The sequence below is a fragment of the Excalfactoria chinensis genome, chromosome 25, assembly GCF_039878825.1.
Source record: "Excalfactoria chinensis isolate bCotChi1 chromosome 25, bCotChi1.hap2, whole genome shotgun sequence".
NCBI lineage: Eukaryota > Metazoa > Chordata > Aves > Galliformes > Phasianidae > Excalfactoria > Excalfactoria chinensis.
Genome location: NC_092849.1, coordinates 265,037 through 276,899, shown reverse-complemented (window position 1 = coordinate 276,899; position 11,863 = coordinate 265,037). Strand labels below are relative to the sequence as shown.

The following is an 11,863-nucleotide window of genomic DNA, read 5'->3' as shown; positions in this document are numbered from 1 at the left end:
CGTACCACGTGCCTCCGGAGCCGGAAGTGCCGGCGGAGACGGCCCAGGCCCCGCGGAGGTGAAGCGGCGCTGCCCAGCCATGAGCCGCCCGCCGGCTCTGCAGGCGCAGACCTGCGGTCCGTGGGAGATGAAGGAGCGCCTGGGGACCGGCGGCTTCGGCAACGTCATCCGCTGGCACAACAAGGTAGGAGGCGGCCGTCCCGCTCCGCCGGGCCCGGCCCGACCCGCGGCTCAGCCGACCCCGCGCTGTGTCCTCAGGAGACCGGCGAGCAGGTGGCCATCAAGCAGTGCCGGCAGGAGCTGAGCCCGCGGAACCGCGACCGCTGGGCTCTGGAGATACAGATCATGAAGAGGTGAGGCGGGCGGGATCGGGGCCTGGCGCTCCTGGCCGGGCCCAGCGCAGCCCAACGCAGCCCAACGCCTCCGCCCTGCCGGGCCCGGCCCTGAGAGGCGCGTTATAATAACGGCTGCGCTGAGGGACGGGCGGGAGAGGCGGCTGGGCCGGCACGGAGGGGCCGAGGACGTGCTGAAGGTCTGGCTTTGTTATTGCTGAGAGCTTCGGGTCTCCGGCTTTCCTCTTAGCGGCTCTGCTGGGTTGCGCCGTGCGGTGTTGGGTTGGTGAGCAATTGCTGGGGGTGGTACCGGACCGGCAAAGCGATGAGCTCGTCCTGTATCTCCATGGCACACCTGTGGTGCGTTCGTGGCACGCGTAAGGTGTGATCTGGAATGAGTTTGTAGGCCTGTGAGGGATGGATACATTGCAGGCCGTTAGAGCTGACTTTCAGTTTCTAAAACCATTAATGGCCTTATAGGACTTAATGTGACAACCGTGACTGTGTGAGGCTCTGCAGGTGTGGTTCTGGTGTGGTGCGTATCTGCCTTGTTTCTGTTTCTCAGGTTGAACCATCCGAATGTGGTGGCTGCCCGCGATGTTCCTGAGGGAATGCAGAAGCTTGCACCAAATGATTTGCCATTGCTGGCCATGGAGTACTGCCAGGGTGGGGACCTCCGCAAGGTGAGGTCACCAGGTGCTCCTGTTTAAGCTGGGAGGTGGCAGTCATTCACTCACTGTCCTCTCCTTCCCAGTCTGATTGGGGAGAGAACTGAAAGACAAAAGTGGGACTCGGTGGGTTGAGATAAAAACTATTTACTGAGTCAGAGAAAGGGATAATTATTATGACAAATAAGCGTAGAAGAGCCAGCCCCTCATATCCTTTGGAGTCAGCTGTCCTAATCCTGTTCCCTCTGAGCACCTTGGGCCTTTGCTGAGGATGGCCCTGATGCTGTGCAGTACTGCTTAGCAGCAACTATAAACGGTGTGTTATCAGCATTGGTTTTCTTATAGAACCAAAACACAGCATCATGCCCAGCACTCTGAAGAAAGCAGTACCATCCCAGCTGCAGCTGAGACAGGTGGTGATGGTGAAAGGTGCTGACAGTGGTTAAAAGCTGGATTGAAACCTAGGGGCTTCTTTTTAGAAGTTTCTCTTTAAAGTATATTTTCATGTTCTGATGCTTCCTAATTCTTTACGTGGTACCAACAGGATTTTGGTCCTTGATGAAGTTCTGAAAATCTCAGTGCTTCCTGAAGCTTTTGACTTTTATTTGTCTGCAAGTAACAACGCAGCAATTTTGCACGTAGAAGATGAGAGCATGTGTGAAGGATATGCAACAGGATTTGTTGTATGTCCAAGGCCATTGTAGCTCCAGGTGCAGGCCCTGTCTGTAATAGGAAAAAAATACAGTTCCTAGTGCTGGTTCTTATCTTACTGCTTTTTTTAACCTTTGCTATAACCTGCCCATAGATGAGACCTGTAACTTACAGCTGCCAGTGGAGCTGGTATTGCCAGGCTCCAGGGGAAATGCTTATGAAGGACCCAGCAAAGTTACAGTAACACTGACTTTCCACCCACCCTTTCTCATCCTATGAATGCACTGAGGCTTGCAGCCCTAATTATTGCTAGGAGAGGTCCCAGCTCCATGTTTTTGGTAAAAAATAAACTTAATTGTTCATGCCTGAACATCTTGTGTTTTGAGAATATGTGGGGCTGTGATCCTTTGATGGGATATAGGATGGAGCAGCTGTCATTTTGGTGTTTTCTTGCAGTACCTGAATCAGCTGGAGAATTGCTGTGGTTTGCGGGAAGAAGCTATTCTCATCTTACTGTCTGATATTGGTAAGTGATGGCAATATCTTCACAAACCTGAGCTACACAAGTGTAGAATCACTGCAGCAGTGATTTTAACAGCTCTATTTCTGACAAGCCTCTAAGCTTTGCTGACCCACATTGTAAGAGAGTGAGCCTTTGAGGTTTTTTTTATATTACTTTTTTTCTCAACACCTTCCTCCTGGAAAAAGCACCCTGGAACTGCTATCAGCTTTCTGTTTTTCTTGTTTTTCCCAGCAACACACTTTCTCATTTTATCCAGGAAAAAGAGAGACACTGTAGATTCTATTTTTGAGCAAGAGTGTGGAAAATAAAGGGTATTTATTCAAGATTGTACGGTGACAATAATGAAAAGATGATAGTAAATATCCAAAAGGTTACTTATAGGAAAAAACTCACCCATATGGGAGTTTTTGGTCTGCTGGGAACCGCTGAGGCGATCTCCAAGAGATGCTGCCTTAGTGGGGGTCAGCCCTTACATGAGGTCTAGAGGAGGTGGAGTCGAGCTCCACCCCTTCCGTGAGCACAGCTACATCACTCTCATCTGTGATCCCACAGCTGACCCAACACTTGCCTCAGCTGATTAATCAGAGGTTCAGGCTGTGATTACCAATTTCCCATACAAAGATGAGGTTTTTATCTTGTTTAGGTAGAATTTCCTGGTTTTGGGGTTGCGGTGGCTCTGTATGAAAATGTGGAAAATTCTTGTGAATCTGAAAAATTTTGGAGGTGAAATGGGGGAAGCACCACTTTGTGGATGGAGCAGAATAAGATGTTTGGGTTTTGGATCCTGATTTAAGACTGTTGAAGAAACGGGCAAAGAAAAGCTCAGTATAGCCATTCCTCCAGTGAAGACGTGTTTTACTTCTGCCAGCTGTTACAATTCTTTTTCAACCTTTAGTACTTGGGAATGGGTACAGAAAATGACTTGAAGAGAAGGGAATCTACTGTAACTGTTAAAGATGTCACTGCCAAGAGAACTAATTTGTGTCCAGATGTGCTTGACATTAACTTTTTCCTCTTGCACTTGGAACTTTATTTTTCAGTCAGTGACTTTGTCCTTTGTACAAGATTCAACTCAAACACCATGCTTGTACCAGAAGTGAAACTTCTGCAAGCTCATACTAGGTACTTCCACATTCTTAGCAAGTGGCTCTTTGTGTCTCAGCCTCTGCTCTCAGGTACCTTCATGAGAACAGGATCATCCATAGAGACTTGAAACCAGAGAACATCGTGCTGCAGCAAGGAGAGCAAAGGGTAAGCAGTAACGTGGTGTCTCTGCCTACACGGACAAGTAAATGTAAGTGGAGAAGATGCACGTGCTTGCTGCAGTTACAGTGGTGAACATGCAGAAGCAGTCAGCCTAGAGTAACAGCTCTCTCAGATCTGTGTGTCATTCAGCACCCTTCCTGCATATCTTTGAAGAGCTGAGCTGTTTTTGTCTGTTGTACGTGTGCAGCAAATCTTACCTCTAGTGTTCTTCTTTTGTTTTGTTTTTCAGTTAATACACAAAATCATTGACCTGGGATATGCTAAGGAATTGGATCAGGGTAGCCTATGCACATCCTTTGTTGGGACACTGCAGTACTTGGTAAGGAAGGTATTCAGCTAGATGGGCAACTCCCACGTTGCTGTGGGACAAAGTTAATAGTGTAATTCAAGTTTGGACTGGGATGAAGTAATCATCTTGGTATGGGGTGCATTTGGAGTGCTGCAGCTGGCAAACATAACATCTGCCCCATTTCCCCCCTCTTTTGCCTTCCACCCCCAATGGATTATTACAGTGTCTATGATAACACAGTGTGTTGTATTTATGAGAAGCAGGAATATTCTGCGAGATCTCAAAGCTCGTGAGCGGCAGTGTTTCAGCACAGCCATTAACGTGATACAAATGTTATTGAGCTCTTGAGGGACAGAGAGAACTGAGAGATGGATGGCTTTGACTTCTGCGTGTGTAAACTGTCTCAGGCTCCAGAGTTGCTGGAACAGCAGAAGTATACGGTTACAGTGGATTACTGGAGCTTTGGCACACTGGCTTTTGAATGCATTACAGGCTTCAGACCATTCCTACCCAACTGGCAGCCAGTACAATGGTGAGTGACCTTGGGCCAGGTGATAAAAAGAATGCATGCGGTGCCACTGTCCTGTCCATGGGAAGTAGAGGTGTGGTCCCTTGATTCTTTAGGGTAATATCCCTGTATTCCGTACCCTTATGGAGATTGACTTCTTTTACTGGAGTTTGATCTACTTGAGCAAGTTGAGCATTCCTTAGATTTCTCTTTGGAATCGGGACTGACTTCTGCAGGGCAAGTAGCAGAAACTAAAGCAGTGTCTTTGTTTGAACTGTAAAAGTTTGCTAACGTGCATGCTGGGAAAGACAAGCGATAACTTTACTGTTGTACTTCCTTGGAATTCGTTAGGCACACGAAAGTGCGACAGAAGAGTGAGCTGGATATTGTTGTTTCAGAAGACTTATCTGGAGAAGTCAAATTTTCTAGCTGTTTACCCCGCCCAAACAATCTAAACAGGTGAGGACTAGAAATCTGTTGTGATCTGTTGTGATCTGAAATGAACTTCCTACTCAGAATGGACCACATTGCATTTTCTGTGCTTTTCTGTAAATAAGTTGAGTGCTTGGCACAAACAGTGCTTGTGCACCTTATCAGATGTGTAGATGAGTCTCCATTTCTGCCTTCTAAATAGCACATTTACACTTGGGAAAAGAAAACTGGTTATCAGTTTTTCTGCAGAGACTTGGCCACGTGGTGACTGCAGATGCACTTTCTTTTCTGATCCCATTCTTGCTTTGGTCCTTCAGCGTTTTGGCTGGGAAACTGGAGAAATGGCTGCAACTCATGTTAATGTGGCACCCACGGCAGAGAGGTACTGATCCTGTCTATGGGCCCAATGGGTGTTTCAAAGCTTTGGATGACATCTTGAACTTGAAGGTGAGCAATGCACCTGGATCACTTTCCCAGCGAGCAGTTGAACCTAGTCCATGAGAGAAGAGCCCTGAGTCGTGAGCCTAGGAGGTGGAGCAGCACAGAATCTTACTTAGGAATGTGCTTTCCTCATGCTTTTTGGAGGAGAAATTGAGCTTGCTGGGAGTAGCAAGTAGCTTCTGTGTGTTCTTGATCCTTCATTCTGGCAAAGGACTCTGCTGAAAAAGCTGTTAATTGGCACGTGAGCTCTTTTCCAGCTGAGGAAGGATGAGGTATTGAGCATATAATGTTATGAAGTAGCTGCAAAGTGACTGTTTGAACTTTGCATGTGCTTTGAAACAATTTATTGGTGGTCAGTGTCTCAGTCCAGAGATTTCTGCTCAAACGTAACCTATGCATTTTCAGCCGTTCTCATGTCACACTGATCTCCTTTTAGTTACTGCATGTTTTGAACATGGTTACGGGAACTGTGCACACCTACCCTGTGACAGAGGAAGAGACCCTGCAAACCGTGAAGGCCAGGATCCAGGCAGATACAGGAATCCCAGAGCAGGATCAGGAGCTGCTGCAGGAGGCTGGTCTTGCATTGTTTACTCAGAAGCATGCAGCTGATAGCAAGGTGAGTCTGGATATTCCCCTTCCTTGGCTGTTCAGCAAATTTGCAAGTGCAGCTCTTGGGAGTACAGCACTCCCTGCTGTTCTGGCCATGTTCTCTTGGGTGAAGAAGAGCATTTTGTTTGTGGTGTTACTGAGGTTTGCTGGTTTTGAGGGGTCACTGTTGGGTCTTCTGTCTTCTGCAGGTGAACGATGCTGCAGCTGCAGACACAGACCTCCTCTTCCTTTTTGATAATCAGAAAGTTGCCTATGAGGCTCAGGTTGCCTTGCGACCTCATCCGGAAAGTGTTGACTACATCCGTAAGAACTTTCTCTAGTACGAATGTTCATGTTGAGAGGGCTGCCTGTATTCTGTAGTCTGTACCATGGGCAAAGAGCAGAGAGAGATTTTGTGTATTAGCACTGGAGAAGCAATAAAAGAGCCTGGTGTGGCATTTATTCAGCTTTTAAAAATAGCTGAAGGAAGGAAGGATTTAATAATACTGGGGAAGCTGCAAAGAGGGTAGCCAGCTCTAAAGTTTGCAAGAGGTGGGGTCTTGGCTGCATGCCTTTCAAGGGAGTAATGTTTTAGTCTGTTTTGTCATGTGATAATACTACTTCTAAGCTTCATACTGATTTCCCTCCACCCATTCTTCTGTTTCCAGTTCAGGATCCAAAGAAGAATCTGCACTTTTTCCAGCTGCGGAAAGTTTGGGGTCAGATCTGGCACACAATCAGGATGCTGAAAGAGGATTGTAACCGGCTGCAGCAGGGACAGCGAGCAGCCATGTACGGTGGCAGTCTTGCTGGAATACATATTTCTGCCTTTGCTCCCTGGTGAAAGTAAAAGGACAGGAGCAGGATCCTGTTAGAATGGGGAAGCCCGTGAGTGGAGCTGTTAACAACTAGAGAAAACCTGAGAACTGTGTTCTTTAGCACAGCTGTTTTTGTGCTCACTGCTATGCTCTGTTGTATCTACTTTTGTTCTAAGTGGAGGCCTGCATTTGTAATAGAAGGTTCTTGTCCATGCAGGATGAATCTGCTGCGTTATAACAGTACTCTCTCAAAGATGAAGAATTCCATGGCCTCCCTTTCCCAGCAGCTGAAAGCAAAACTGGATTTCTTCAAAACAAGCATTCAGATTGATCTTGAGAAGTATAAAGAGCAGATTGAATTTGGAATTAGTGAGTATAGTATCTTGCATATGGAGGTCTTTTGTATCACACGCAGTGTCTTCCCTTTCCCTGTGTGAGTGTGAGAAAAGCAATTGTTCTTTTTTTCATTCCTGTAGCTTCTGAGAAGCTGCTCTTTGCCTGGAAAGAGATGGAGCAAGCTGTGGAACTTTGTGGTCGGGTACGTTCACAGAATTGTAGGGGTTGGAAGGGAGCTCCAGAGATTGTTGTGTCCGACCCCCCTGCCAGAACAGGTTCCCTACACCAGGTCGCACAGCTCAGCATCCAGGCGGGTCTTGAATATCTCCAGAGAAGGAGACTCCACAACCCCCCTGTGCAGCCTGTCCCAGTGCTCCGTCACCCTCACTGTAAAGAAGTTCTTGTGTGCATTCATGTGGAACTTCCTATGCTCGTTTCTGGCTGTTTCCCCTTGTCCTGTCTCTACACACTGCTGAAAAGAGCCTGGCCTGATCACTTTGCCCCCCACACCTCAGATATTTAAAGACCTGGATCAGGTCCCCTCTCAGTCTTCTTTTCTCAAGGCTAAACAGACCCAGTTCACTTAGCCTTTCCTTCATAGGGGAGATGCTCCAGGCCCTTCACCATCTTTGTGGCCCTCCGCTGGACTCTTTCCAAGAGATCCTAAATCTTCATCACTTATGCAAAGAAAGAGGTTATATATTCCCCTTTGTTCTCCTTTAAATAGAAACATACTGCATCTGACTCCACACATCACGTTGCCTTGGTTTGCATTGCATTTTTTTTTTTCCTTTCACCAGTTTTTGCAAGGCCTTAGGGAGTGAGGCTGATCTTGCAGAAGGTGAGAGGAGATTTTGCACTCAGAGGTCCAGCTAAACAAGCCTGGAGGTAGATTTTTAAGATAGCTGAAAGAAGCATTTGGGATAGTAGGTTAAACTGAGTAGTAAAGCAAATGATTTGATGGTTAGACATAAGACAGTGTAATCTCTGTAAGTACAGCTAAGGACCCCAGCTAAGGATTAGTCTTATTCCGTGCCAACACTTGGTCTTCCTCTAGCTGAAGGATGTGGAGCCGCAGAAGGACTGTCTGACAAGTGGCAGCTTCTGCATATGAACAAGTTCTGGTGAAAAGCAGAACTTGGGGTGCCAGTACTGGATGCAGTTGTATGCCAAGGAGGGGGGGGAGGGAGGGGAAACAATGACAGGTTGGATGAGAGAAGAAATCTGGAGTAGTGAATAAATAAGGAGGAGGCATCACAGCCTGGAATCTAGTGCCACGTGTGTTATGAAGCCTGGTCCTTCAGTAGTGCTTCCTCACAGACCAAATTTATTAACTTTAAAAAAAAAAAAAAAGCTCAGAAACTATTTTATTCCAGAGCACGGAGCTAATTTATTTGAAGTTAATTCACTCACTCATGTTCACACTTATCTTTGTCCAAGTCTGTTTATTTCTTTGTTGACATGTTTAGAAATATGAATGAGAAAGGAAGAGTCAGTGAGTAGTAGTGTCTGACACAGTGAGTGTGTGTCTGCCCCATTGCTTATGTGCTGCTCTGCTTCCAGGAGGATGATGTGGATCAGCTAGTAAAGAAAATGATGGCCCTGCAAACAGACATTGTGGACCTTCAGAGAAGCCCACTGGGTCGTAAACAAGGAGGAACACTGGAGGATTTGTAAGTTGCGCTGTCTTCAACATCAGTGTAGGAGTGTTGCCAGCAAAATGTAATCCCTTATTCACTCCAGGATGATGAAATTGCTCTCTTCAGTTTAAATTATGGGGGACTTAAAAGTTTGACTCCTCACCTGTTGATCTGAAATAGCAGAATGTTATATAAGAGCTCTGAGTTTTTTAATTACTCATTCATATTTTAGGTCCTAGAGAAATCTTTTGTGCCTTTCTTCTAGGGAAGAGCAAGCCAGAGAGTTGTACCGGAGACTGAGAGAGAAGCCAAGAGGTAAAAGATACTTTATGGCAAATTCCGCTTTCTTTCTGTGGGTTGCAACTTTGAAGGTGGAATAATCTGCATTGAGGAAACTTTCTCTGCCTTTTAGGCCTGCACTTACGTTAGCAGTACTGTGGACTCTTCTGGATTTGCCTATTTTGGAGAGGGGAGTCAGGGATTCAATTTTAAACCAGGCCAGCCTTGCTTTCTTGACATTTTCTGAGCTTTTCTTGGAACTTCTGGGCTCTTCTCAGAGCAAACTGTTTCTGCAAGCGTACGCTTCATTTTCTGTGTAGGGAGCATGAAAGACATGGCTGTTTGTTTAAACAGCTGTACAGCCCCAAGGCAGTGAACCCACCCTACCAACTCTGCTTTCCATCTCTTGGTGGCTAAAAAACAGTGCACTTCATCCCACCCAAACATGCATGTCCTCTATATTTGGGATGTTTCAGGATTGAAGAAAAGGTGGGAACAAACCACTAAGAAGCTTCTCACTGTAATAACAGACTGCTTCTCTGTGTAATATTCTGACTCTTATTCCAGATCAGAGGACAAGTGGTGACAGCCAAGAAATTGTCCGGTTGCTCTTACAGGCAATCCAGACCTTTGAAAAAAAAGTCCGAGTCATTTATGCTCAACTCAGGTGAGATTTTAGTTACCTTTCATTGACTATTGAGAAAACATTTTCGGCAAGAGGTTTGGTTCTGGCAGTATAAGAAACAGGTTTACCTGTGTTATAGGGGTTAAGAAACTTTCCCTGCTGCAATTGACGATGTGTGATCTAATTAACGATTATTAATTTCTTTTTGTAAAGTAAAACTGTAGTTTGCAAGCAGAAGGCATTAGAATTGTTCCCCAGAGTGGAGAAAGTGATGAATCTGATGAATGAAGATGAAGAAACAGTTGTAAGGCTTCAGGAGAAACGACAGAAAGAACTGTGGAACTTACTGAAAATTGCTTGTGTAAGTAAAATCAGAACTGTTGTTAAGGTAGCAGCAGACCCAAGTTACTGAAATAATAAGTTTAGTACATCCTATGGTTGTTTATCCTCATTACCCTGAGTTAGGATTAAAGATGATTTCTAGGCTGTCTTGTGTTGGCAGCTATTGGAAATAAGTGGAAAGAATTGCAATTTGAATCTGCTGTCTTTTCAGAGTAAAGTACGTGGTCCTGTTAGTGGTAGCCCAGAGAGCATGAGCACATCACGTCTTAATAGCCCTGGTCAGCTGCTGCTGCAGGTCCCTTCTGGAACCTACGCTGTACCAGAATCTGTCAGGAAAAGGTGAGGTGAAGGCTGGAGTTCCGTTACTGCAAGTGTCAGCACTGTAAACTGATACAGAAGCTTTCTTACGTTCCATGCTTAGTGTTCAGTTCCCAGTGTCTTATCTACCCAATGCCTGGTGGTTGTTTGCTTGTTTCTTCTGGGGCTTGTGAATATTTCTTATGAACAACTGGAAATAATAGTTAGCTTCATGCCCCCCACTTCAATAAATCAGGCTTGTTTTATCTGCACTTGTTGGGCTTACTTGCAGCATACTGACAGCAGGAATTGCGTTATTGTGGAAGGTAATGAATGATAGCAGGGCTGTCATGAAAGATTATCTACCAAGCACTTGCATTTCTGGCTTGGTTAAAGCAATGGGGTCACTAGTTAAAATGAGACCTTAGCTTGTTTGTTTGTGTGTTGCTTCATGCTCTAGTTTATAGGCTGCTCTCAAATGTTTTCTCTGGTGACAGTGGCTCCAATATAAGAACCCAATTCCACTTTGAACGTGCTTCCTCTTCTCCCATGCCAGTAAATCTGGGGATGCCACTGACTTCCCCTGTTGCAAAGCAAGTTTATAAGCTGATTGCTAAAGGCTAATACTCCTCAGTGCTGTGCAGCGCACCTTTGCAAAGGATTTCCTAGAGGAACTTCCATGGAAAATAACTGTCAAACACACTCATCTTTCAGCGAGGAGCTACTGCTGGAATCGCAGAAACTGTGCAGCCAACTAGAAAATGTGATGCATGAGACAATGAAGGATCAGGAGCAGAGCTTTATGGTAAAATGCTCGATATTCTTGTACAAGTGTGGACTTGGGAAGCTTACTGCTTAAAATTTCTAGTTGTGTACCATTGCCTTCTCAATAAGTGAAATGGTTGACAGAAACATGGAGTTGTGTGAAATGAAACCACTTGGTCTCCCATTTGAACTGCTGGCACATTCCCTGCTTGTTGAGAGTGGGTGCCACGTCTTTGGGCTCTAAGTCACTTTGTGCCACACCATAAGGCATCTGGGATACTCAGACTTGCCTTTCTTGGAACGGCAGGAGCAGGTGGGGGAGTGTAGTACAAAAATACTGCAAAACTGCAGTTTTGCAATTGGGATGGATCTGTGGTGGCCATGCACTGTTGTGCAGGGATGCGTAATTACTGCAGTAGAGTACTGACTTGCAAGTAAAGTATCGAAGGAAATAGTTTAAGGTTGTGCTTTTTTCATTTAAATAAATGATATCGTTCATCGTGAAACTATATTGACCAAGTTGTTTGCAGTAGTTTTTCTTCTTTGCAGTCTCAAATACAAGCTAGCACTGAACTTTGTATTTCCAACTGTTCGTACTGCAGGCTCTTGACTGGAGCTGGCTTCAGCTTCAGGTAGAAGAAAGAAGCAGTCCAGAACAAACCCACATGTAAAATCACCTCAACTGCCTCTAAGGACGTGCTACCTGAGTAAGCCAACTGTGATCATCTGCTGCTTCTAGAAGGGGAAGTGCCTCTTTTCACTGTTGCCTACTGCTTGTGTGAGATACGTGGCACAGCTTCTGGTATCCACATCTCAGATACTTTTATTTCTGAAAGACGCAGTAGGAAATGCCTGTCCTAACTGCTTGGAAAACGTTCTTAACGGTGCCTTAAGACAGCAGACATTCTTACTGTACAACGTGATGTTTCTTCCTTTAGGCACCACATGTGGTTCTTCTACTTTTCAGGCTTTCCGATGACAAACGGACAATGCATGCAGTCAGCTTGCACTGTCACTGGTATATGACACCTTCCTAATACACCTGAACTGTGAACACATT

General features: G+C 45.6%; 1 protein-coding gene across 1 annotated transcript; it reads left to right on the top strand.

Moving 5' to 3' along the window:
• The first annotated feature begins 22 nt into the window (after nucleotides 1–22).
• Nucleotides 23–11,857, top strand: IKBKB (inhibitor of nuclear factor kappa B kinase subunit beta). The gene is made up of 21 exons (XM_072357225.1): nucleotides 23–184; nucleotides 259–353; nucleotides 898–1,015; nucleotides 2,108–2,177; nucleotides 3,337–3,425; nucleotides 3,670–3,759; nucleotides 4,137–4,261; nucleotides 4,589–4,696; nucleotides 4,987–5,116; nucleotides 5,547–5,729; nucleotides 5,911–6,025; nucleotides 6,370–6,493; nucleotides 6,737–6,888; nucleotides 6,996–7,057; nucleotides 8,419–8,528; nucleotides 8,761–8,810; nucleotides 9,342–9,441; nucleotides 9,613–9,760; nucleotides 9,953–10,080; nucleotides 10,753–10,843; nucleotides 11,406–11,857. The coding sequence occupies exons 1-21, from the start codon at nucleotides 80–82 to the stop codon at nucleotides 11,472–11,474; spliced, it is 2,262 nt and encodes a 753-aa protein (XP_072213326.1). The 5' UTR covers nucleotides 23–79; the 3' UTR covers nucleotides 11,475–11,857.
• Nucleotides 11,858–11,863: the final 6 nt, after the last annotated feature.